This window comes from Stegodyphus dumicola, chromosome 7, assembly GCF_044657685.1.
Source record: "Stegodyphus dumicola isolate Sdum_Otavi_A_Nest chromosome 7, ASM4465768v1".
NCBI lineage: Eukaryota > Metazoa > Arthropoda > Arachnida > Araneae > Eresidae > Stegodyphus > Stegodyphus dumicola.
Window position 1 is genome coordinate 102,173,131 of NC_140774.1, and position 26,215 is coordinate 102,199,345.

Below are 26,215 nucleotides of genomic sequence, written 5' to 3' on the forward strand. Positions count from 1 at the left end.
TACTGGCGTCTTCTTTCAATGTCCGCTGTTCTTCTACTTTCAAACTGGATTGCTAGCTCAAATAACTTTTCCAGTGTAGTCGGATTCTTTAATTCAAAAAAGTCTTGTACTTGGGGAAGTAACCTCGGAAAAATCACTTGGATTATCTCAGGATCCGGACCGCTTCCATACAAGAGTTGAAAGACGTGAATTTTTCTTAAAATAAAGCTTGAGAGATTTTCATTTCGTTTCTGGTAAATGCTGAAGAGTTCCGCTTCTAACCTTGAACGATTTCTTACGAAAGGGAAGGCTTTTACTAAGGCAGTCTTGAAATTTTCGTAAGTATAGGTGGGGCTTCCCGCTTGACCCAAGAGATTTCTGCCTATATATTTCAACCAATTAAGCGCTTGGCCCCTCAATGCGCTGGTAGCTAAGGTGACTTTCTGGAACTCATGGACTGGATACAGCATGAAGTGGTCATCCAAGTTTTCCAAAAAACTGGTTACCGGTGAGTTTCCATTAAATGTTGCTTTTGGTTTCATCGATGCGCGCATGGTCTGTACGATGTACCCAAATCCTTCCAGGGCGGCAGCTGGCATTTCTGGATTCTGAGCCGCTTCTGTAGGCAGCACAGGTTCTTCCTGAAACTCGGCCATGGTTATTCTTCTTCGTCGGGCGCCACTATCAGGAGTTGTGTTCCTCTTTACTTGCTTTGGAAACATTAACTGTCCTGACTCGGAACAGGGAGCTTACTAAAGCTATGTTCAATAAATTGTGAAGCAGACAATACACACAGGAAGGGTATACGAAACCCTTTATTTTTCTATCTTTACAGCGATTTCCGGAACTTCGGAATACAGAGACTAACCACTTGTGGTCTGAACGTATGAATATAAAAATACTAACTAAAAACTCTAACTAAAACTAACTTTGGATTAATATACAAGTGCCTAACTTCAAGATTGGCCGTTATTTAACAAAAATCCGTATGTAGTACAGAGAGCTGCTAAAACTACGATACGTTTAAAATTATCAAGAGGATTAAACCTCTGGCCTTGAATGCAAGCAGTAAACGAGTAAAACTACTATGGCAAGCGGCCTGCTTATAATCACTCCTTCCTCTCTCTTGCTTAGCAAAAAGCCACAACTTAAGTACTTGGCGTTAGCAAGACAAATTTGCATAAATAAGTTAAAGCTTTTAATTCTGGCCGGAAGTAGAAAATAAGAAGTGATAGTAAAGATTTAAAATAAAATAAACGTTAGTAAAACTTAGGATCCTTACAACTGAAATTATAATTATGGGAAATTGCTTTTTTAATTGTGAAAACTTTAGAAGTATATATTTCCAGTTTTTAATCCCTTTAAATCCTTGAATTTTCTCAATTTTCTTTTTGCTTTGATTAATAATTTTATTTTTCCATTCTTTAAATAGATGTGAAGGCAAACTAAGTTGAGAACAAACTTTCAAGATGAAATTATCGATATCAGTAGAAATACTTTCTAAGAAATGTAATTTATTAATGAATTTATTAGGTCTAAACTTTGTTCCTTTTTCAAAAGAACTCTAATCTCATGATTTTGAATGATGTCCAGATTTCCTGTTATAATATGCTTGTGTTTTTTGTTAATAAATGGCAGAAATTTTTCTTCATCACATAATCATGTTGCTGCAAAATCTTCTTCATTATGGTTAGAAATAAAACTACTTAGTTTTTTGTTGTACTTGAAGCAAACCGAAATTTTGGAATTTATTGCAGAAAATTTTTGTTGTTCTTGTTTAGAAATCCTATGAAGTTGAAGATCATCATAATTTTTATGTAGAAAGGTAATGGTACAGAAAACATTTTTATTTTTGGAAGAAGCATTGTTGAATTTGAATTTTATGAAATCAAGTACCAAATCTTTATTGAGATAATTTCCTTTGAATTTATCTTTGATAAAATTTTGAATGATAATAAGATGTCTGAGAGGTAGTGAATGAAAGTAGTTAAGAATATTTTTTTTTGAAATTTTGTTCTTCAATTAAATCTTGAAATTTTGACTGCTAAATATTAGTATAAAGGAACACACATTGATGACATTATTACTTTCAAAAATTTTAATCTCATCGAACACAGCAAAATCTACCCAAATTGTCTAAAACTAAATAAAAGCAATAAAAACCAAACGGAAATAGTTTACCTTGATCTAAGTATTCATAAACTGAAGGAAATTAAACTTTTTTGATAAAAGAAAAGATTTTAATTTTTCGACTAATAAACTTATTAATTGGAATTCAAACATATCTAAAAATGTTATTGAAAATACTATTTTTAACCAAATTAGTAGAATTAAAAGAATTTGCACTAAAATTCCTTTAAAATTCATTATGTATGTTAAAGAAACCTGGAGTAGTCTACACCCTATAATACTTTTTAAAAGTACGAATTTTTTATCTGAAAGTTCCTAAAGAGAAGGATAAAGAAGGATGTTTTAAAGGGTATATAGTTTTTTTTAATTACTATTCTGTACTACTGTATTACTGTTAAATTACTAATATGGCTTATATGTTTTTAAAGTCGTCATGAGAAGCCCATGACGTGAAGACTTTTTATTTTTCTAACATAGTTCCTTTTCTTTCTTTTTCAACTCTTTCTGTAATTTTAAAGTATATAATTTAAAAACTAAAATTCAACTTTATAGATTTATTGCTCTTATCTACAAAACAATTGTTAAAAACTATTTGATCACTTTTTTGACTACCTTTTGAGTTTTTTAAGGATCAATTGATTTTAAAACTTAATTAATGTTTTACACTGAATAGTATTTTTCCCCTTTTTTCTTTACAAGAGTAAGGTTTTACTTAAGTTTCATTCAATTAATATGCATTTTTTTTCTTTGACTAAAAACAAAAATATACTTTCATTGAAATATTTAAAAGTTTTTCTTTTGATTTCAAAATTACATATTATGTACAAGATTTTAGCCTTTTGAGCGATTATGTTCTAGCCAAGGGTTTTTAGTTTCGCCAGTGAATTTATAGTTTCTCTCCAAATGCATCATTATACACAGCATGCTCAATAATTGATTACATTTTCAAATCTGAAAATTTAATGAAGCGCTGCTTTATGAAAATATCAAATTAAAATATATAAGTATTCTAAGATTTTATTCAGGGAAGATTATTAAATTTTATTGTTATTAGTAAGTATAAGTTTTGTCAAAAATTTTGAATTAATGTTAAGAATTTTGGAATTATTTTGTAAATAAGATTATTGTTTAAAACTTTGAATTTTACGAATTTCTAATTATTTTGAGAATGATGTGTACATGAAATGTAAATGAAATAATTATTAAATGAGAGAATACTAAATACTGTTAAAATTAATATAAAAATACCAAAGATTTAAGAAATTGAATAATCGTAATAAAATTTATATGAGAATTTAATTAAGAGTAAAATGTATTAAAATTTGTTTGGAATTATGGTAAATGAATGTTACAATTATCAACAATTATCAACAATAAAGTATGTTGAGTGAGTAATGGTTCAGAAACAGAGACCTGTTTTACCTCAGCATAACTGTTCCTAAACTTTGAAGGTTGCCACTTTATTTAATTTTTTATATACGATTTTTATTTTTTCATATAATGGAGTGGGATTTTTTTAATAAATGGAATGTATAATGCAGTTCAAAAAGACCAGTTGTCTTTAAATAAGGAACGGAGGCCTTTATAAGCAACTGCCAAAGCGACCCTTAACCACACATGAAAATTTAGTATATGAGTTCGTAAAAGTGGTTATGCCCAAATAACTGGATACGTGTGTACTACGAGAAAACTATAGGGGCTCCAAGTTATGTAAAATAAAAAAAATTGTAAAATGATATAAGGAAAATAAAAAGCATAATTTCAATAATGCTATTACAAATAATAAAGTGTAATTTATAAACGTGAAAATTAGTACGGTGTAACATTTTAAGAATTATGATTGTTCGTAATAATTAATGGGTGCATAAAAGTTTTATAAGTGTGATATTGTGTGTAAAAATTTTTGGAAATCCTTCCCTGACGTATCAAAATTGTGAAGTCAATGTTTCAGAAACAAGAACTTCTTACAGATTGGACTCGAATCTTAATAGGACTCTAAAATGTGCAATTATTTTAAAAGAATATAGTGCTTAAAATTATTATTAAATTCAAAATTTTACGACTTATAATGTTTTAATTGTTAAAAAGTTAATTTTATGTTTTGTATTTTCAAAAACATATTTCTCATATTTTGCGGCTATAATGCTTTTTCTCTCAAAAAGGCTTCTCTATCGCTCCTCCTTTTCCTTCTTGAAAGGGGGGATGTATAAGATGAAAAATACGAAAGCAAACTTCTAACTTTAATTGGCTATAACCTCTTTCTTTTATTTAATTTGGGGACTTCATCTCTATCTAAAAACAGCGCTATAAGTCTAAACTGCGTCATTCAAATTAATCATGCTAGCTTACGTAACGTTTAATGCAGATGCCTCTTGCCCAATCAAATAATTGTAAAATAAAACATTTTTAGCTCGGAACTGAAACTTTTAATACCCTCCCTTCTTCCTCTGAATCCGTCTTTTTTCGCTTCAACTTCTCTAATGCGTGGATGCTTCGCTTCTTTCGCCATAGTATCAAAATAGGTACGATTGGTGTGCCAAGTGAATTGTACAAATGTAAATTAAAATAAAATAGGAAATTAATTCAGCTCGACTTGTTCCTTTTTAATATGGAACAAGTATCTACGCTGAACAATATTGATACTCTTCTACATCTCAGTGTTCTTACATCAGTGCTTCCAAAATTGTTCATTCATTACACACACACACACACCATATATATGTATTCCATCTCTCTCTCTCTCTCTATATATATATATATATGTAGTGGGGGAGTTGAAGATGCTAAATAACAATTCCAACGTTATTTTCCACACCACAGAACATTTAATAAAGATAATCAGAAGAAGTACAAATTAGATTAAATACAAGTGCCGTTTGATACAAACAGGATTCTGTACAGCTTTTGCCAGTCTTATCACTTAACCGATTAGTGCCTACTCGCACTCGCTGATGTATTATACAGTCAATTTATCACCTTCGCGTGGAAAGCCACAGTTCCTTATTCTACACCTTCACGTGTAGACAGACATCTCACCACCTTCGCGTGGGATAGCAGAAGAAAGTCTCTGTCATACTCCTCTTTCACCTCGCTGCTGGCGCATTGGTGAGGCCCTCTGGTGGTTGTGTCGCACTTACAGATACTACAGCTCGTCCGTCCTGACACTTTTTCGTCCTCGAAAACACGGATCAGCAACACTGGAACATCAAGACAGCACCTGAAAATAAATTAAAAAAAAAAAAAAAAAAAGAAAAAAAAAGAAAAAGAAAAAAACAAAAAGAAAGATGTACGGAAGAACCCCACATAATGTTAGATAGTAGAAGTCCACGGCTTCATGAGATCCGCCGCTGCAGTGGTACATCCAGGACCTTCATGGTGTCCCACTTTTCCCACCTGGTAACGATCTTTGCTTTTCCTCGCTGTTACACGATATGAACCGAAGAACTTTGACCTTAACTTTAGTCCACCTCCATATTGCGTTCTTTGAATGGCAACTAAGTCGTTCACATTGTATACTTGTGCCTCTTTTCTCTTTTTGTTGTATGTTTTTCTATTCTCTTCCTGAATTTTTAGAATGTTTTTCCTTGCTTCCTCTCTCATATGTTCTCGATCTTTCATCATAATATTTCTTTCTTCTTCAAGAATTTCCATAATCTTTAAGTCCTCTCGATTTCTCATTTTAACACCAGTGAGAAGCTCAAATGGAGAACTCTTTGTGCTTCTGCTCTTAGTGCTGTTCAAGATCCTTTGTACATCTCCAACATATTTGTACCACTTGGTTGGATCATCTATGGATAATATGGATAGGACTGGAATCAGATTGAGATGAATTCTTTCTACTTGTCCATTTCCTCTAGAACACCGGTAGTTGTGAATATGTGCTGGATCTTCTCTTGACTACAGTAATCTTCAAAGTCTTTAGAGGTAAACGCCGTACCTTTATCACTTATAATTCTCAAAGGATTACCGAAAGTTGATTGTTGCAGTTTCAGCTTCTGCAATGCTGATGTAGACTTTACTGGATAGAGCCACACGAACTTTGTAAATGCATCAACTACGGTTAAGATATGATTGTAGTTCTTATTTGTTGAAGGTAATGGTCCTATAAAATCGATATGAAAAGTGCTCAAAGGAATACTATCTTTTGGTATGGGATTCAGCAATCCTTCGCCCTTACCTCGTTTTTTGTCGCACAAAATACATTCTATACAACTTGAAATAACTTGTTCAATTCGTTTTCTATGGTTAGGAACATAAAAGTCGATTTTCAGCAGATCTTCCGTTTCAGACACTGCGAAATGTCCCCTGTGGTGGATACTACCTATGATTTCTAGCTCTAATGCTTCGGGTACCACAAGTAACTCACGACCACTGTCGAACTTGTATAATACTCCATTTTTCACTAGTAAATCTTTTTTTAGTCCTTGCTCGACTAAGGATTTTAGCAACTGGAGACGCTCATCACTTCTTTGCGCAGCTGCAATTTTGGCTGTAACTTCTCCCCGAGAACAAGTAACCATCATAACAGCGTTTCTACTTAATGAATCCACTTGCTTCATTTGTTGCACAGATCTGTGAACAATTTCATAGTCAAATTCTTCTAGAAGTAACGCCCATTTTGCCACTTTAGGGGTTAGATCTTTCTTAAACATGGTCTTCTGGAAAGCATCGCAATCCGTAACTATCCTGACCTTAGATCCTAAAAGGTAATTCCTGAATTTCTTTAGAGCTTCTACTATAGCTAAAACTTCAAGCTCATAACTAGATAGCTTCTCTTGTTGGAGACTCGTTTTTTTACTCATGAAGTAAATGGGGTGTAGCTGTCCATTATCTGACTTTTGTAGCAATACAGCGCCGAAACCATGACTGCTTGCGTCTGTATGCAATTCTAACGGTGCTCCTTGTTTAAAAATATGAAGAACCGGACTTGTGGATAAAAGTTCTTTTAATTTATTAAATGCATCTTTTTGCTCAGGCCCAAATTTGAATTCTGCTCCGTTACGAAGAAGATCACTTAGTGGTTTCGCTATTTTTGAATAATTGGCAATAAATTTCCTAAAATACCCAGTAAGGCCCAAGAAACTTTGAATCTGCTTAAGGATTTTCGGTTCCGGGAAATTTTGAACGGCCCTGGTTTTTTTCAGTAGAGGGGCGAATTGTACTATCCTCAATAACATACCCGAGAAATTCTATTTTTCTTTCCAAAAACTGGCATTTCTTAAAATTAATCTCCAAACCATATTCTTTGGCTACTTCTAAAACGCGTTTCAACTTTTCTAAACCTTCTTTCTCATTTCGTGCTGGAATAATAAAATCGTCAATGTAAGTAACAACAGTGTCATCCCGAATTAAATCTCTAAACACATTATAAATAAACCTTTGGAATACACTAGGGGACGTGCACAAACCAAAAGGTGCTTTTAGGAATTCGTATATGCCTGAATGAGTAATAAATGCCAAATATTTGGTGCATTTTTCCTCAACTGGAACATGAAAAAACCCATTTTTTAAGTCTAATGTCGAAAAAAACCTTTGCTTCACCCAAACGATCTAAAACCTCTTCTACTTGTGCCATGGGAAAAGAATCCTTAACTATTTTTTTTTATTTAACTGCCTGAAGTCAACACAAATCCGTGTCTTGCCACATTTTTTTCTACACAAAACAACTGGCGAAGCATATTCTGAACACAACGGCTTTATAATCCCATCCTTTAACCATTCATCTATTTGATTATCAACAATTTTTGGGTCATCAAAAGGAATTCTCCTCGAACGCTGAGAAACTGGAATATCATCTTTTAATATTACTTTCATTTTTAAGTCTGTACTGCGCGGCTTTTCTAACGGTTTATACTCATTAATAAGAGTGGAAACAGTATTGCGTAATCCTTTAATATACCATAAATCTGTTTCGCTGTCTCCTTCAATGGCTGCAGAAATAAAAGACAAAAAATTCCTTTCCGTCGCGACGGAATCATTTTCATATTGCTTAATCAGCAACTGGTCACAACAGATCATTTTTAGACAGGAAGGGGGGAAAATACAGTCTGTTATCAAGTCATAAACCATCGCTGCTTCTATCTCTTTTTGCTTTCGCATAAAGAGAAAATAAACTTAGCCGTTTCCGCTTTAACCACGTGACCAAACGAACTTTTGAGTTCTATACATCCACTTGATAATTTATTCAGAAAAAGAGATTTCTTTACAACTATCAGTTCACTTCCAGAATCTATTAAACATTTTACTTTCCTACCATCAATCAACAGTTCAATAAATTCTAACTTATTTCTAGCTGCATTATCCGATTCAATCTCTAACCCAGATATCTATTTTGGAGACAAACTTTCCTCCTTTTCTATCCGTTTGGGACAATTTCTCGCAAAATGAAACAACTCCCCTTTACTCCCACATACCATTTACCACATACCACATACCACTCCCCTTTACTCCACAAATACGTTCTGGTTTACTACTACCCTGATTTACAAATTTCCCTGAATCCTTGAAATTGCTTTGAGCTTTTCTAAGATTGTTTTTGGGAAAATTAAGCTTTTTATTTTCTGGAGTTTCGATTCGTGTGTTACTGGTATCAACTAAAGATTTACCCCTGGATGAATAAAATAAATCACATTCTCTTCCCAATGGATTAGGTGGGAACCAACTTTGACCCTTCCGAACACTAATATGTTAATTTGTTTTATCCAGAGTTTCATACAACTTATCAGATACAATAAGATCACACAATTTCTTAAAGTCATCTACCTCTCTTAACTTGCAATAATAATTGAAAGTTGCACTGAGTCGAGACGCGAACTGAACATGCGATTCAGATGAATGTCTCTGAGCATTTTAAAAATTGTTTAAACATTCACGCGGTGTCGGCTGAAATTCTTTCAAGACTAGAGTTTTTAATTTATCATTTCTTGTTCAGAATTCGATTGCGATTTCTTGTTCAGAAACATACGTTAAAACATTATTACATTTATCACCTAATATATTAATCAAAACTTCTGATTTTAACTCCACTGGTACACTTTTAGTAGTAAAAGCTTTCTCAAGCGACTGAAAAAACAAATGCAGAGCTTCCGGTTTCTGGGGTACAGCTATAGTTAGTGTTTTGACGCTTTTAATGATATCTTCAACACTAGTCTGCGCGTTTCTTCTATCAGTCGATAATGATTGTGATTTTAAACTTTCTAGCTCAATCTGCTTCTCAATTTGAACCAATTTAAGACGTTCGATCTCTAACAGATAGTGTTCATTACTTGTTTTAGGCGTCCGATCCTTTGCGATCGATTTGACGACGCCGCGAACAAATTCAACGTTCGTTTTGAAAATATCAGAATTTTCGATAATTTTTCTAATGTTAGCGTTTTTAGCATTTTCTGGAACAGTTTGTCCAATTTGTTTCGCAATTACTATTAAATCACTTTTTTAAAAATTATTTAAGAAAGTCATTTTAAAAACGAAACCAAAGTATCACTATCTTCAAGAAAGAAATAAAGCAAAGTTTTCACAGTACCTTCTCTGAAGTATCCAAGTATGAAGTATTCAAATATCAAGTATCCAAATATCACGGTCAGAGTCCCCAGATTTTCTGTAGTGGGGGAGTTGAAGATGCTAAATAACAATTCCAACGTAGTTTTCCACACCACAGAACATTTAATAAAGATAATCAGAAGAGGTACAAATTAGATTAAATACAAGCGCCGTTTGATACAAACAGGATTCTGTACAGCTTTTGCCAGTCTTATCACTTAACCGATTAGTGCCTACTCGCACTCGCTGATGTATTATACAGTCAATTTAGCACCTTCGCGTGGAAAACTACAGTTCCTTATTCTACACCTTCACGTGTGGACAGACATCTCACCACCTTCGCGTGGGATAGCAGAAGAAAGTCTCTGTCATACTCCTCTTTCACCTCGCTGTTGGCGCATCGGTGAGGCCCTCTGGTGGTTGTGTCGCACTTACAGATACTACGTATATATATATATATATATATAGATAGATAGATAGATAGATAGATACTACGTATATATATATATATATATGTAAAAGTTTTGATGCCCAGTCGTGATGGCGGAGTGGCAAGACGGGACGAAGATGTTCATACCAAAAAAAGTTCAGCTAATTACGATGCTTATTTCCACGTACATTAGCATAATTCTTCGTAGGAAATATTTTTTCAAATCATAAACATTTACAATAATTTCTTATACGCACAGATTAACGGCGCGAAATCATTTTAGACGGACAAGCAAAGCAGCGTAGATGTTGCGTGGCAGAAGCTAAGGAAATGAATGACGTAGTTTTTTATGCCAAGAGTATTTATACTAAGTACATGCAGAAAGTACTCTAAGCTATAACTGGTTAATTTTAGATTGTTAAATAACATACAAGGCTCTCGAATTCGGGAGAACAGATAAATTTAGTGGGAGAGCACCAAATCTGGAATCGTTAATTTTGAGGTCGCCAATTAGTTTTAAAGCAGCTATCGTATTTTTTTTATATCTTACATATACATATATAAAACAACGCAAATATTATATGAGTAGATTTTCAGATCATATTACCACAACGATAAACGATGTTATAAAAGAAATTGAATATACAGACGAGTTATGGATTCATTCCTATCATTATTCAAACATTAATATTAAAAAAAGAAAGAGACAATTCATATGAGATACATTATTATACATGAGTAATCTTTAAAGATAAATTACATAACGCTACGACAGATAAATTATGGCTGCTCTAATCGCTAGTAACTCTGCCTGAAAAACTGAGTTAAAAGTACCTAGTTTCCTTTGCCACTGGTAAGTAACTCTATTGTTTCGATATAACAGAAGCCACTGCCTGTTCCCTCTAGGGATTTAGAACCGTCTGTATACATTCCATCTGCACTATTGAGATCATTTGGTTCATAAAGACAGCTTCACTGCAAAGCACCAGAGTAAAGCTCCCGACTCTGCTCGGTCGTTCTCGGAACTCCACGTACTCTCGAGACTCTCCACGCTACAACTCGGGATACACTCGACGACACGCAGAGCACAGCTCCCGAATCCTCAGTTCAGTCGTTCCCAGAATTCAACACACTCTCTTGACGATGCACTAAGCATGATAGACTACGAGACTCTTTCGGTGCACTCGAAGACCCACTCGGCACTTGCTGCTCGGCTGTCAACACGATCGAATCCGCACGGACTGACTAGCTCGAGATACTAATTTCATGACTGACTATCAGCTCGCTAGACGTGGCACACTCACTGACTGTGGAGCAGCTGGGTTTATGTAGCTTTCGGCTTGTGTTCGAGAACATTCTGGGCTAAACCGGTAAGAATTCGTCCCAGAAGGTTTTCCATCCGTCCACGGCATATCGCCAATTTTGTCGCAAAATATCGCCAAATGGGCGATTTCTCACCAAATATAGCAACCCTGCATTCCCTTGCCATTTTATGGCAACCCTAAACCTGCTTTGCGGGGAAGCTATCTCACCGCGCCTGTACATTTCGTAACAATATTATACGGTTTTATGGCATGCCAAACTTAAAAGTATTCTACTAGCAATAGTTCTAGTATAATTGGCAAAGAAAATTTGTTTACATTGTTCTGAAACATTTAATTCTGATATCATACATGGACTTTATGCAATAAATTAACTGAATTTAATTGCTTAGTAAATACATTTATTGAATTTAATTGCTTTTTAATCACGTATTTACACTTTTAAAATTAAGTTAGTTGTGAATGAACAAAAAAATTTTAATTTTACGTAATTCATAGATTCATTAGAATATTTGAAGCACGGAACGTGAATACCCTAGCGGGAATTCAAACCTGGACCTCTATAACAGTCGCTGGGTGTTTTATCGTTACACAACAAAGGCAGGCTGGAAGGAGGGGGAAAATATCTTATAAATTTAACGGTACATAATAATAATTCAGGATTATTTACACATGATTTTGCTGCATTCAAATAGAAATCTTTGTTTTATTCTCAATTTTATTTTTGTACAAATCAGTTATTTAGTTATATTTAAGAATGAAAATAAATTCAGTTTTATGGTATTTTTATGGGAAATATTTGAAAATAGTTGTCTAATAACTTTATGCTTAAAGAAGACTATATTACAGTATTTACAAATGCATGAACAGCTAAAGAAAAATTCACATGGGTAAAAAAGTGGCCGAATAACTATTCCGGAATACATATATTAATTCTTGAAATTAGAGTCAAATAAAATCCAATTTAGATTTTTTCTATAATATGAAAAATTGCGCTACAAAATTGATTTGCAGTTCCTAAGATTCAGGCTGTCGAAACTACTATGCTGGAAACAATTTTCGCAACAATCAATCAAATCAGCCAGTTTTCGTCTTTGTTTGTAGAAGAGCAGCGAAAAACTTTTTGTCCTATTTGTTTCTTGTGCGATATAAATGGAAGATCGGTTTTTCTTAATTGACTTTTCTCAAGAATTCTACGAAGAGACGTTGATGGATGGTTTTTGTACTTCTAGTCTCAAGAATTAAGACTGGTGACTGCTTGGAGAACCACATATCCATACATCAGTTTTAACATACAAAAACAATTAGGCAGTCGCCGTATATGACTGTCAAAATGATTAAAGGAGCGGTAGAAATTTTGAGGAAAACTAGAAGAAGGTAAAACATTTTTGGGATGAAGACTCGTTAATACAAGAAAACATTTAAAAGAGATAGAGAAAACTGAAGAATGTTTTTTCTTGGTATGAAAACGTAATATAACGTGTACTTACATTAAGACATTTATCATACCGTACGACTAGCTTCTGATATCTGTCTTCATAGAAATCTGTAGTCTAATTTGATAACCATTTCTGGTACCCAGTGTGAGTTTGGCTTCCGATAATTTAAACGTTCTCTAGCAGTTTCATGAAAATTACATCTTGAAACGCTAGGAAATAATGATGAACTCGTAGAACGTCTGTTATCTCTAATTTTATCATAAACACTGATATTGTGACATAACATTTAAATTACAGGTCGTTGTGCTCTTTCTGGGAACTAAAAATTGTTATCAAATCAGGCGGCAGGTTTCTAAGAAAAAGGTATTCGGAGGATAGCCGTACGATGCTATAATTAAACGTAATTCCACGTAAGATGCTATAATTCCACGTACGATGCTACAATTCCACGTAATTCCACGTACGTTAAGTGCAAACTAGATTTTAAATTGGATTACGGCTGAGAATTTCATGTAACAATAAAGATGTTAGAAAATAACTGACCATCTGTTTGTGCAGTATCAAGCTACTTACCTCAAAAACGTGCCTCCTGTTTTGAGACACAAGCAAATACCATAAATCACCGTAAGTCCAAAATTAGACAAAATTTATATTATTAAGACGTGTGCGCGTCTGTTTGCTTGCAACATCATCTTCTCCGGAACGGCGGGGATTTGAGTTTCCAGAGAGAGGCACCCCCAGATTCGAAAAATTTGTGGGAAGCCATTTCGAGCCATCAGCCGAGATATTAATTAAAAACTCTGAAAACGCTAATTTTCGCACTCATTTTCCGAGTAGCAACAGACGCATGCGCTGGAGATAAAAATGCCTTGTTTCGAAAAATGATGTCACTGATCTCTTGTAAATCGTTTGAGTTTGTTAATCAAAAATTTGCAAGTTTTAAAAGATGAGAAATAAAATTAGCAGTGCCAAATATTAAACATATTATTATTATATACAGACATTCTGGCGTTGCAGAAAGCCTGCGATTTCATGTAACATCATTGTATGCCGAAAATATTTCGTTAATGTCAGTATTTTAAATAAATAGCTGCTGTTGGCAACCTTTTTTGTTTCCGGTTAAATGGCACGATACATAATTATATACATAAATGATAAATAAATGTTAAATGACACAATACATAATTCCCATGTTAATTGTTTATTAAAATTGAAACAAAAGTTGTTATATTACATGAAATTTAACTCATGACGCCATACGTATGCAACTGAAGTGTCAGTTTGGAAACAAAAAAAAAATATTTACGAATTGGTTGTTGATTGGAAAGAATGAACTAATTATATTCAATCTGGAATGTTTTTATGCATTTTATTCTCATGTGTACATAGAAAATAATTTTTTTTGGCCGCAGCCCGGTAATCTGACGAATTAATTAGTATATGCCAGCTAGTATAAAATAAAAAGCAATGTGCAAAACGCATTAAATAAATAAATGCATAGAAAACAAAGTGCAAAATAATGCACACGAAAATTTACGCAAATTTTAAAACATAATTATTACTCGAGTGACTCTTTCTAAATAAGTGTACAGCCATTAATTTAACCAGCTTTGTGATAGAATGATTTCATTAAACATATTTTCATACCGTTTTCATATTATTTGCATTTTAATTTAGCTCATTTCAGAAATTTTGATCATATATGCTTCAAATGTGGTGTAATTACAATACAAACCATTAAAATATAGACATAGAAACCCTAAAGAAGGAGAATAAATGTATAAAAATTCAAAGTTGAGGCATGTTACATATTTTTCTGAGAAATGTAAGGGAGATACTTTTTGGATTTAATTGGAGTTTCAATTATGGAAACAGAAAACGTTTTCCATGCTCTAGTAGCACCGCATCAGCCGTTATGAAGCGATTTCCAATCTATTCATATTTATGGCAGATTGGTAATCCGTAAACCGTTGGTGATATCAGACATAAATCTGTCAAGCGATGACAGTGGTGCAGAGCTCACGAAGGTAGAGTCCCACTTCAATAATAATATATCATTTGGTCTGTTGAATTTGCGTTCACTCTATCTCAGACAATCGGGGATGTTTGTGTCTGGAGAAAGTCCAGAGAAGTCTTTACACCTCCCTGAATCTTTCCAGTTAAATGTAAAACATGGAGGTGGTTCAGTGTTAGAATGGGGTGCGATATCTTGACTGGGTCTTGGCCTAGTTGTTAACCTGCATATAGTTCATAGTCGTGTTCTATAGTCGACATCAACGTGCTTGTCTTTATTGCACTTATCTTGGGCTTTGAGTGAATTTGGTGGCTTATAAGAAAAGTGTCTAACACTGTATTTTAGTCTACAGTTAAGTAGATAGCCTTTATAAGTATTCCAAAAAGTTCCACAATTATAATGAAGATAAAAAAGGCCTATTTTTATGAAGGCCTGTTTTCCTAGACAGGTAGTCCTCGTTTTTCTTTCTTTTTTTTCTGTAGATAAATTACCAGAGAACTACTTAGTACTATACTTCATTTGCAGTAATCTTGGTTTGTCATTATTGGAAAAATTGCAAATTTTTTTGGTGTTGATTTAAACATCTACGAGTGATAATTTTTTTAAAAAGAAAATAAGCGTTTTCATTTGAAATCAGCAGCAATGTAAAATGAAATGTTACCTATTATTACTAATGTAGCTAGTTTATATTCATTGTACTAAATTTTCTTTAGTAGTACTTCGAAAATTGAGTAACACCAATTTGTTATTTTCAAAGTTTGTATTCAAAGTAACTAATCAAGAGAAAATGCGAGATCAAGAGAAATCTCTCATTAAAAATAAAAACAGTAAAATTTGATCAATTTTTTTAAACTTTAATTCAGATCTAGATATATAATGAAAATTAAGGCTGGCAATTAGTTATAATATATTTCTTATGATAGCCTCCAGTCTGTCGATGCAGAAGTACGATATTTACTTACTGAGCATGCGTATCACAATCCTTCTTGACTGAATTCTTGCTCTTTGTCCATCAGTTCTGTTTTGACTGACCGTTTCTGCTCGATGCATGTTTCTTGCTCTATGTAGAGTTATGGAGATTCTGAAGTACAGAACAGATATCAAGGTCATAGGTACCACGAAAAACAGGAAAGTAGAGCACAGCATAAGGGTTTCCCATTCTCTGTTTGGATCGTTGAAAGGAAATCCGCACCATGCCGATTCGAGTAGTGGTTCTTCATCTGGACCCAACTAAAAAAAGGCACACAAACCGTTATTTCTTTTATCAGAAAAATGTAAGTGATGTGTAATAAAATTTAAGTAATATCATTTCACAAAATTGCAAATAGTTTTCCAGCTGCTATTTAAAAAAGATATGTTTTCATATAGTAAGCTTTTGTTTCAAACATATGAAACAATTAATGAACTAAAAGTAGAAAAATAATTTATCATATGGTTTAAAGTTTAATGAGAGCAGGATATTAAGTAATTCTCTTTAGAAAATTTATCTACCAATTTATATCACGAATTTTTCAAGGACACGTGGGGAGTCCTTGAAAAATTTATACAGCTACTAGCTTGCATTTTTTAACAATACAATTCGAATACTACATTTTGTAAAAACACATGTTTTTATTATTCATGACATAAAATGGTAGGCGAATTTTACAAAAAGAATTATTTAATCTCCTGTTCCCATTAAGGCATGTGATAAAATATTTTTTCCTGTTTAGTCATTAATGATTTTAAAAGCTTGAAAATAGAAATTGATTTTATGTAAACTTATTAATTTTTTAAATTCACTTCTTGTGGCCACAGTTACATGCTATAAAACAAATTATTAAATCGAAAAATCTTTTTTAACAATGGATAATCACTGTTTTACTTCCAACAATTCTGTTCTGTGAAATGAGAACACAAATCCAGCGATTTAAAAAAAAAAAAAAAAAAAAAAAAAAAAAAAAAAGAAATTGTTAAAATCTTATATATATTTCTTTTAAAAGATTTTTCTCTGCTCTGTCCGATATCGAAAACAATAAGTTTCTGAGATTGTTTTGTTTCATAAACGAAAATACGTGAAAATTATTGTTTCAGTACAAAATTAAAAAAAAAATTAACACAAATTTTGACATCAGAAAAATTTTGGAAAATTACCTAATCAACGTCACATCAGAAATTTACTGTTTTCACCATCAGATACAGCAGAAGATAATCTTTCATAAGAACGTTTTATCAAATTGCTAACGCCATTCTGATTTCTTTTTTGTAAGACGAGGGGTCTTTTTGTCTTTCACGGTACAGACGGTTCATGGTAAGTTGAGTTGGAAGGAGAAACGGGGATAGAACAGTTAAGGAAATTTAAGTACAAAAATACTAATTAATATTTTTGCTTAATTGGATATTAAGCAGTAAAGTGGCCATAGAAAACAGAAACAATAGAAATGAAAATAACTAAAACCTGCAAACTATTCTGCTACATGGAGTCTTGAAAAGAATTAGCCTGATTAATAAAAGGATTTATCTACCAGAGAAAATAACTAATTACAATTTAATAAAAATATACAGAGTTGCCCATCTGCAATTAATCTTTGCATTAATTAATGCTTCATTCGTAACTTTAAAGAAGGTATTTAATGCAATGTTTTTTCAAGTTTCAAATTAATAACATGTTTTGGAGTAGCATTATCTTGAAGTGGGAAAAGAAGTACATGTATTTCATTTTTAAATCAAATATGTCTACACAGATATCTAGAAAAGCACTACTCCACCTCAGAAGCTACACGCAGCATTGGCAACCTTCCGTTCCTGCCCATTTCTTCATTTAAGCCGCAAAATAGGCAGTTTGGCTGCTAAAATTACTAGTACGATAGAGATGGCTTGCCAAGCGATTGTGACCAGTTCCAAACCACAGCTACTCCTGTGGTTTGTCTGGTAATTTCTTCTCTAAGATGCCTCTGCAGCTCTTGGTTGAGATACCCGTCATAAGTTGACTTATTTTTTTTTTCCTTCAAAAAATTTTCATTAATTTTTTCATTAATTTTTTTTTTGTTTCAAAAATTTACTAACGTATAATTTTTCAAAATGGTCAAAACAATTTGTAGATATCTTTTAAACAATTTCTGTAACGTTTTTGCAAGTTTGTCTGCCTGGTCGTTAACGCAATGGTCGAGAATCCATTGTAGTACAATCTCTTTACCCTCTTGTCTCAGTTTCTTTAAACAATTGATATTCAAGGATTTCCTTTGAGATTGGACAGGCTTCTGATCGAATAGCCTGTACTGACGCCCTGGAGTCATTTTGTAATAGCTGAAATCTGGGGCACTAATTTCTCTGAGGGTCACAAAAATTGCCATTACCTCGCCATCAAAAGCAATTTTCCGCGTATCCACGGGTAAGAACGAAAACTGGGCGGAAACAATTCTTGCATAGGTATTTAGTGAACTCTCAGTAAATAAATCGTTAGTACAGATGTGAAACTAGTCCGGTTTAGGATAAAGTGTAGTGTAGTTTCAAGGGCCAACATTTTTAAGGAACCTTAAAATGTTTGCTTTTTGAAACTATATTGAATGATATTTAAGTTGATATTCCTCCAAAAGAGTCCAAAAATCTATGAGGTTTCAGAAAAGTCTAAAACGTCTCATTTTCCAGTTAAATATGGACCTAAGTTTTATCAATTTCTGGAGGAATCTCTCTAGGGTTTTAAGATCCTGTTGTGATTTCCGTTAAAATTACAAGAAAAAGGGATCCCAATTTTCATTAATTTCTCAAAACACAGCATGGCTTTCTCTTCGATAATAAATCTAATGGGTCTGTTGCTTGTAAAAAGGAGCACTGCATCTATAGGTGTAGTATTTATCACTTCAATAATTAGTTTTAGGGCCTGGTTTTGAAACATTTCCAATTTTTCCATTAACGTTCATGCATCTGCGACCAAAACATTCCAGAAGTAGCAAAACACTGGTAAAATAAATGCTTCGTAAGTTTGATTTAATTTTAACAGGGAACAACCTCAGAGACAGCCGGCAAAACATTTTCAAATTTTCAATCTTTTTCAATTCTCTCAGCTAAAGATTCTATCTGAAGCCGCCAGCTCAGTTTATTATGGAATACCACTCCTAAGTAGGTACATTTATCACTGTTAGTCAAACGAGACCCTCGATTAGAAGATCTCAGAGATAATATTTCGGAGTAGAAGGAGAAGGCCTAGACTATTGTTTTTGTTAAATTTACCAACATATTTTCCTTACATCATCTCTCCAAATTCACAAGTGTTTCAATTAGTTTCTTCGTACAGATATTTTATTTGGGTAAATTTGGTAGATAATCGTTATAGTAATAATTTTTTTAGAAATACTAGGATGCCATTTAAACGGTAAAGAAGTGGAAAAGTCTCCTTTTGTCAAATAACGTAATCCTCTGGCAGTCAATAATGCTTACGTAAAGAACGTCTTTTTGTTTTGGTTATTGCTAGTTTGTTGAGCTTTATGCATTTTAAGTATTTTTTATTACTAAGAGTGATTATACCATCGATATAGTATATGAAGGTAAAACTAAATTTGATTTTAATGCAGTCTTCGCTATTTTGCACAAATTCAAATTTCTTAGTAAATAAATATATAAGTTAAAAATGCTGATGGAAAATTGGTTCTCATAGAAACTTCATTAATTTTTTTAAATAAATTGTAGGCTTGTTAATATTGCTGTGAAATAGAGTGCATCGGAGAAACTTAATCCATTTATCTGTGTCTAGAATTTGTTGAACATCAAAAATGCTATCACAGTGGTTCTCAACCTTTCTTTCCCACAAACCCCCTTTCTCCATTGTTGACTATCATTCTCCCCATCCGTTACAAAATTCAAAGAAATATACAAGTATTTAAATGTAGGTAATTTTTAATATGCTTTATAAAGTAAACAAGAAAAATAGTAGAAGATGTTGCTATATGCCAAAACTTCAATAAGAGTAGCTATTCATATTCATAAACTAAATACTTGACAGGTAAATAAAATGCTGGCTGCTTTCGTCCCTGAAACTATGAAATTCCTTCAGGGCGGAATTATTCACTATTTAAATAGCTTTGAGCTATTGGTTAATTTAATAAAGCTATGGAAAATTTCCATTAAAAGTAATGTGGTATGAAGATTTTCAAAGTGAAAACAGAGTATCTCCATCGTGGAATTCTTTTCAACATTATTAATAAACATTTGGTTAGTATAAATAACCCATTAGAAGTGCTTAATCTTTAATAAGCTAATATCTTTTTTTAAGTTTATGTGTACGTATTAATGCCATTTTTAAACTGCTGCCCCATTAGCAGTATAGCGATATTTAAAGGGATCTGTATAAGTATATAATGCACTCGTGTGCAGAATTAGGAAAATTTGCAAATTATATCTCTTTGTATGAAATGTATTGAACAAAAGGTACTATTATGCAAATATTCAGATTCTAATACATAGACGTATTAGAATCTGAATATAAAAACGTATACGCGTGTGTCTACGGAGCTGAAATTCTAAAGATTCTAAAGATTATGGATTCTAAGAAGATTCTAAAAATTTAATTCTAAAGATTGTGGAGGGGCTTTCGGCAATTTGAGTGTTCTTGCTACTATACAATATTCGCCGTGTTTCTTGCAAGAGTTAGAAAAATTTTATTAAGGTATCAGATAAAATGAGTAGCATATTGATGGCGAAAAGAGATAGGGAATTATCAGTAGATTGGAAGCAGGCCAATCACAAGCACAGGTGGCCACAAAGCTCAATGTAACACCCAGTGTCATCTGCAAATTACAAAAAACTGTTTTAAGACACTGGATCCATATCGAGATCATCCGAACAAAGTCAGCTAAGATCCATAACGACGAATGAGCGTCATTACTTGGGACTCTCAACACGGCGACACAGGACTGTTACAGCTTCACCACTGAAAGCTGAGTTTCACGGGCGTTTAGCATTTGTACCTGCTCCCAAGATAAGTCATTGAGAAATATTTTATCCATTAAACTCTGTGAGAGCATCCATACAAATCCCCGTGGGGAAGATGTAGAATGAAGTAACTTTAAGGGGTTCCATTTAGTATTTTAAAATGATTGTAACTGAGCAATGTGTGCCCTTGAGTGGAGAGAATTACAGTGGCCAATATAAATAATTGCTGCCTTGGTATTTGTGGATTTGAATGAAAGAAAGGAATTTGGTAAGCCAGTAAAATTGCAATTGTCGTAATGCTGATCTTGGAAAAGGCTTAGCCGAATTCACCTCGCACTGTATTGCTGCTCTAGAGTTTATCAAGTTTGCCTGGAGAAACTTCATTCTAAGTGGTCTTAGAACACTTTCTTTTTGTCTTGCATGATCTTGTGACTGAGTGCTTTGATGTAAGTTGGAAATTTCCCTCCCTTCCCCGTAAGCAAATTGTTCGATGCTTCTGCAGGTATTCTGGTCTCTATGGCTGTGCTCGCACTTTATGCAGTGCTTCATCTGCTGGGTGAAATATCGATAATTATGTGTTCTTTCAAAGCACAAACTGAGCAGGACCCTGTTGAATTTTTGCAACTGTTTTTCATGGGATCGAGACCTTGACAATTGAGTCACCTTGAAATCCTATGAGAAAGTCCATCTGGGGCAGGAATAAAATCCCAGGGAAATTCCTGAGGGGAGTGCATGTCGCACTGTGTAACATCTACCAGCCACGTTTTCGATGTTTCTGACTGTGTTTATGACCTTCTCAGGGATAATTCTTTGGGTTGTTTCAAGAGTGTCCTGGAACGCATGTCTGGGGTTGTGATGTTAAGGAGCTTTATAAATTATAGTTGTTTCTCGTCTGAAGTGCGACTTTTGTTGGAATTGAGGATTTAAGTGATTCCTTTTTTTAGATGAAAGAAGCAAGTAGCAACATAAACGCAGAGGAAATTAATATTCCTGCACCTCCGTCTCGCTTGAAAAAGGAGCTGCTTCAAAACGCCACCCTGGAATGGCAACAGGAATGGAACTTAAGTGATACCGAGAGACGTACATAGGACTTTTTCCCAAAAGTTAACCTTCAAAGATGCCTGTCTGTCCCACAAATCACCAACTTTCCCACGGGTCATGGACTGTTTTTTGTTTATTTTATTCGCTTTGGCATTTCCGAAACTGCAAGCTGCGTCTGCGGAGCAGAAGGCTTCCCAGACCACAACATCTATCAATGCCCTCTCACCTACGTCAGTGCTTCGGTAATATGGAGACTCACAGACGCTTTATTACCTAAAATCGTGTAACTGTGCATAAGTTAGGTCAGACTGTCACCACAATTGCAGCCCTGGAATAGGACATCTGCCAGGTCATATAAGATCTCCTCTCGCTGAGCTGTCCCTATTTCATTACACTATTTATTCAATATCGTACTACCTTTTCACTACACTACTTATTTAATACTGTACTACTTTTTGATTGTACTATTTATTTATTTTATCACATATTTATTACTTATGTACTTTTATATGGCACTACTTATACATTGCATTACTTTTACGCTTTATATTCTCTATTTTATATTCTGGCATTGCACCCTCTGTTTCTAAATCTGTAACCATTTTTCTATTTCTAAATGCGTAATATCTGTTATCTAAATAAGTATCATCCTGTATCCTCTGTTTCTAAATCCACAGCACCTTACCCCTGTAAAACCACGTTTCTTACCCACATCCTTAAATTCTTCAACAAGCGTTGAATAATGGAGGACCAGGGGCATGCACCTGCTTACCTCTGGTAGACGCCATTTGCCCAAGTTCTCTGTCACCTCTCCCTTGCAGGGAATCTATGTCCGTTTTCTTCTCACAGGAAATGAGAAGATCCGTTTTGGCGTATTGGTTTGACTGTGGATACTTTCAAACCCAGGCTTGTTAACTTTATCCGTAAACTAATTATGAACCTGTGGTAGAATATATTTAGAAATTTAGAATCCACTGGTTTGATCAGTAGAATGCGATCTTTAAGTGATGAAGATGTGCTCAAGAGTAAAAAAGGTCTGTTATGCGCAATGGGCTTCCGTGTTCATCTTTGTAATATAAAGGTTCTAAAGTGTTTATTCCCTGGGACAGAGTTTGTCTTGTCTTGAGGTACAGGAAGTGCTATTATTTTTTGAAGGGATTTAATCTGTCCTTGATAATTATTTAGTGGCAATTTTTGTTCCACAAAGAGCTTCTGGGACAATTAAATGAAATTTGGGATGTATTTAATGTCTTTTGGTTTTTGTCTGCCCTTGACTTCTCCCAAAATGGAAGTAAATAGCAGGCAAAGTTTGTTCCAGAGTTCTACTCTTGGGGAAGTCACGGCAGGCGGAAAAGAAATAAGGGAGAACGCTGCAGATGACAGTAACTCAATTTGCGATTCTGCAGTCGCCATCTATACTGAACAGTTGCAACATGTTTGATTAATTTGGTGGTGTAAAGAGTTTTAGAGAAATCAGAAGATGCTGAGGGATGAATGGAAGCTATAGACGTATGAATTTAATATGTTATTTAAGGACTCACACTAAAGTTCTGCTTTTGTTGTGATTTACAAAATCAAATCAGAAATGATAGGAAAGCAAGCACAACTGACGACTAATAGTTACAAAAAGTAGCTAAACTCGCAATAATGAGAAATGTTAAAAATAGATTTATTACACAAAACAAGACCAGAGTTATTGTTTAATATTTAATACCTTCTTCTATATTATAAATGTAATTAGTGTAATTATTTAGCAATATTTTAATAAGTTATTATGATCAGGTTATAATAATTATTTTTGTAATAGTATTTAGTTTTGAATTAGAGGATAAGGATTGGATTATTTAACTATGGCAAAGCATACGAGGGCTATCTGCCTAAAGGGAGGGATGCCTTCGTGGAGGATTTTCTAAGGGAAACTGGCTCGTATATACGTTACACATGGAGAATGGAGAAAACCACGAAAACGCCCATGCAGCCAGCCTGTTCGCGGGATTCGAACGTCGGACCGAACTACCTGTGTTTAGCGTCTTTATCGCTCGGCCGCTGGTGAGTTAGAGGGTAAGGAATAATGCGTTGACTTACAACAGTACTTCTTGTAAACTTACATTTTATTATTTTTTATATGCTTTAAGAATGATATTAATCGCGATAAATCTAACAGAAGTGATTTTTATTTCTTTAAATTTTATGTCTTTGTATGGACCACTTTAAATGTGTACAGGAGTACTTTAAAAATTTAATATGTTTATTACTTGAACATAAAGAAAGTTAGATATTTAATTTTTATCCACTTTTAGCTTGGAGTTTATGGGATAGTAATGATAAATAGGAGGATAAGCACTTATAAAAAGTACATATTGTTGTGTGCTTAAGGATTTGTAATCGACAGAATGCACACAGGTCCTGATGACAGACTGATACAATTTATTTTATCAAAAGAATCATTTTTGAGTTCTAACATTTTTCATAGAGGTGCTTGTAGAGGTGTTTGTTTACAATATCACAGTCAGTAGTTACATTTCAAATGACTAAGAAAGCTAATCTCAACGCAATGTAAAGCACATCTAAAGAGAAAGCTAACCCGAAGGTATCTCAATATTCCGAACTCATGCTGAACTAACAACTCGCAACAACAACAACTGAGAGCAGATGCTCTCTCCGGCCTTATACACTTTTCTCCTGGCCGCCGAGATATTTCTAGTATTTTCTGCTTCTTGAAATTAATAGAAGACAATATGAGGGTCAAGTTACGGTTATAGTTTACATTTATTCAAGTACATCAACTATCATATGGTAATACAAAAATGTCGCCGAATGGTTGTTAAATTTGGCGACTTTTGGCGATTCCTCGCCAAATGACCGAGATACCCATTTACTCAATGTTAAATGGACTTGCCTTTGTATTGCAACTTTTTCGGCATAGCTCGTTTCTAGACTTTTTTTTTTTCATGTTAGATTAGACGGAAAAGTACAATAGTTGTACTAAATTAATCTATTTATGTGCAAAATTCGTAGCAATATTTATGGTAAAATTATCTAACGGTTTTATTATAATTGTTTTAAACTTAATAAATTGAATGTTTTAAACGCCCTCTAGTTTTATACTAAATGTACATTTAGAAATTATTTGCAAAAGTATTGTTGATATATTTTACTTATTTGAAAACGAAGAATTTATGGTACATAAATGTAGTGAAGTTTTAAGATCTTTCTTTTCTCAATGCCGAAACTGTCAGCCTGGTGAGAAAATATTGCAGCTTCAGACTAGGATGATTTGAATTTATTGATCTGCATCAATAAATCTAACTTGGAGTTTGAATTAATAGTGAAGGAAAATATTTATTCCGCTGAATTTTTTATGAAATATTTAAGAGGTGAATTCACGTGAAGATTTATAACTTAAAGTTAAATAAGATTCTTTTTGAGAAAGTTTTTCGTAAAAAAATCTTCATATTTATAATTCTGATTTCCTAGAGACTTTTATTGTTTTGTTTTCAAATGTCTTACTTGAAACTAGATATTTATTCACAGCTTCTTCCTATTTTTTTGTTTTGTTATTTTTTTTGGAGATTTTGTATCATTTAACCGCAAAGTCATTTGTCAAAAAGGCATGCAAATATTTTTTAATATTTAAGAAATCCCTTTGTTCTAAACTTACAGGTGTTTCTTCTTCAGGAATAAATTTGTGTGTATCATAAATTCTTTAAGGCTTTCATGTAGGTAAACATCGCTTTTGCCAGAAAATTTTAAATTTCTTTTAATTTAATGTAAAACGTGTAAGGATTATGTTAATTTTTCTAACAGTTAAATTTTGATTTAAAGTTCCTTTCTTATCGCTTCTTAATTTTAACTTACAACTTCCGTCCAGAACGCAGCTTTAGAAACGCATTTGAATGTGAATTTGAGGAGCAGTATTTAACCGCGAGAGTTCTACTGTCTTAGTTAGGGAGACCCAATGATTCTGGCTAGCACGCATCCGCCTTTTCAGGTTACTCTGTCTTAAGCTATTATTACGCTTGCCTGTATTTTTGACCGCAGTCAATTAGCGTTAATCAGTCAATTAGCGTTACCGCTAATTGCAGCGTTATAATTAGCGTTACCGCTAATAAATGTAATCTAAAAAAGGTTAGAAAATTGAAGATGAGTAGCTGCATGTGGTTACTTGTATTAAAATTGTTTAATTAGTTATGAAACTAAAAAATTCTTCTAACTGCTATCAGTAGCATTCATTTTCTACTCATTTTTAGTTTTTGAATGCTTAAGTTTCCTTTTTAATTTTTCAATAAAATCTATTAATTAATTCAAAATTTTAAAAACAAAAATATTCCTAATTCCTTCTTGCGCTCACAAATCATTATGCAAATATGCATTTACAAATTTTAAAGACTTGAAAACCCATGTCTGAGATGTT

At 33.5% G+C, this 26,215-nt stretch overlaps 1 protein-coding gene across 1 annotated transcript in view; it reads right to left on the minus strand.

Annotated features, from left to right (window-relative positions):
* Window positions 1-26,215, minus strand: part of LOC118180219 (neuromedin-U receptor 2-like) — a 312,407-nt gene that overhangs the window by 81,116 nt on the left and 205,076 nt on the right. The window contains exon 3 of the mRNA XM_085821406.1: window positions 15,816-16,083. Within this exon, the coding sequence (XP_085677532.1) occupies window positions 15,816-16,083 (268 nt within the window). The remainder of the gene's footprint in view (window positions 1-15,815; window positions 16,084-26,215) is intronic.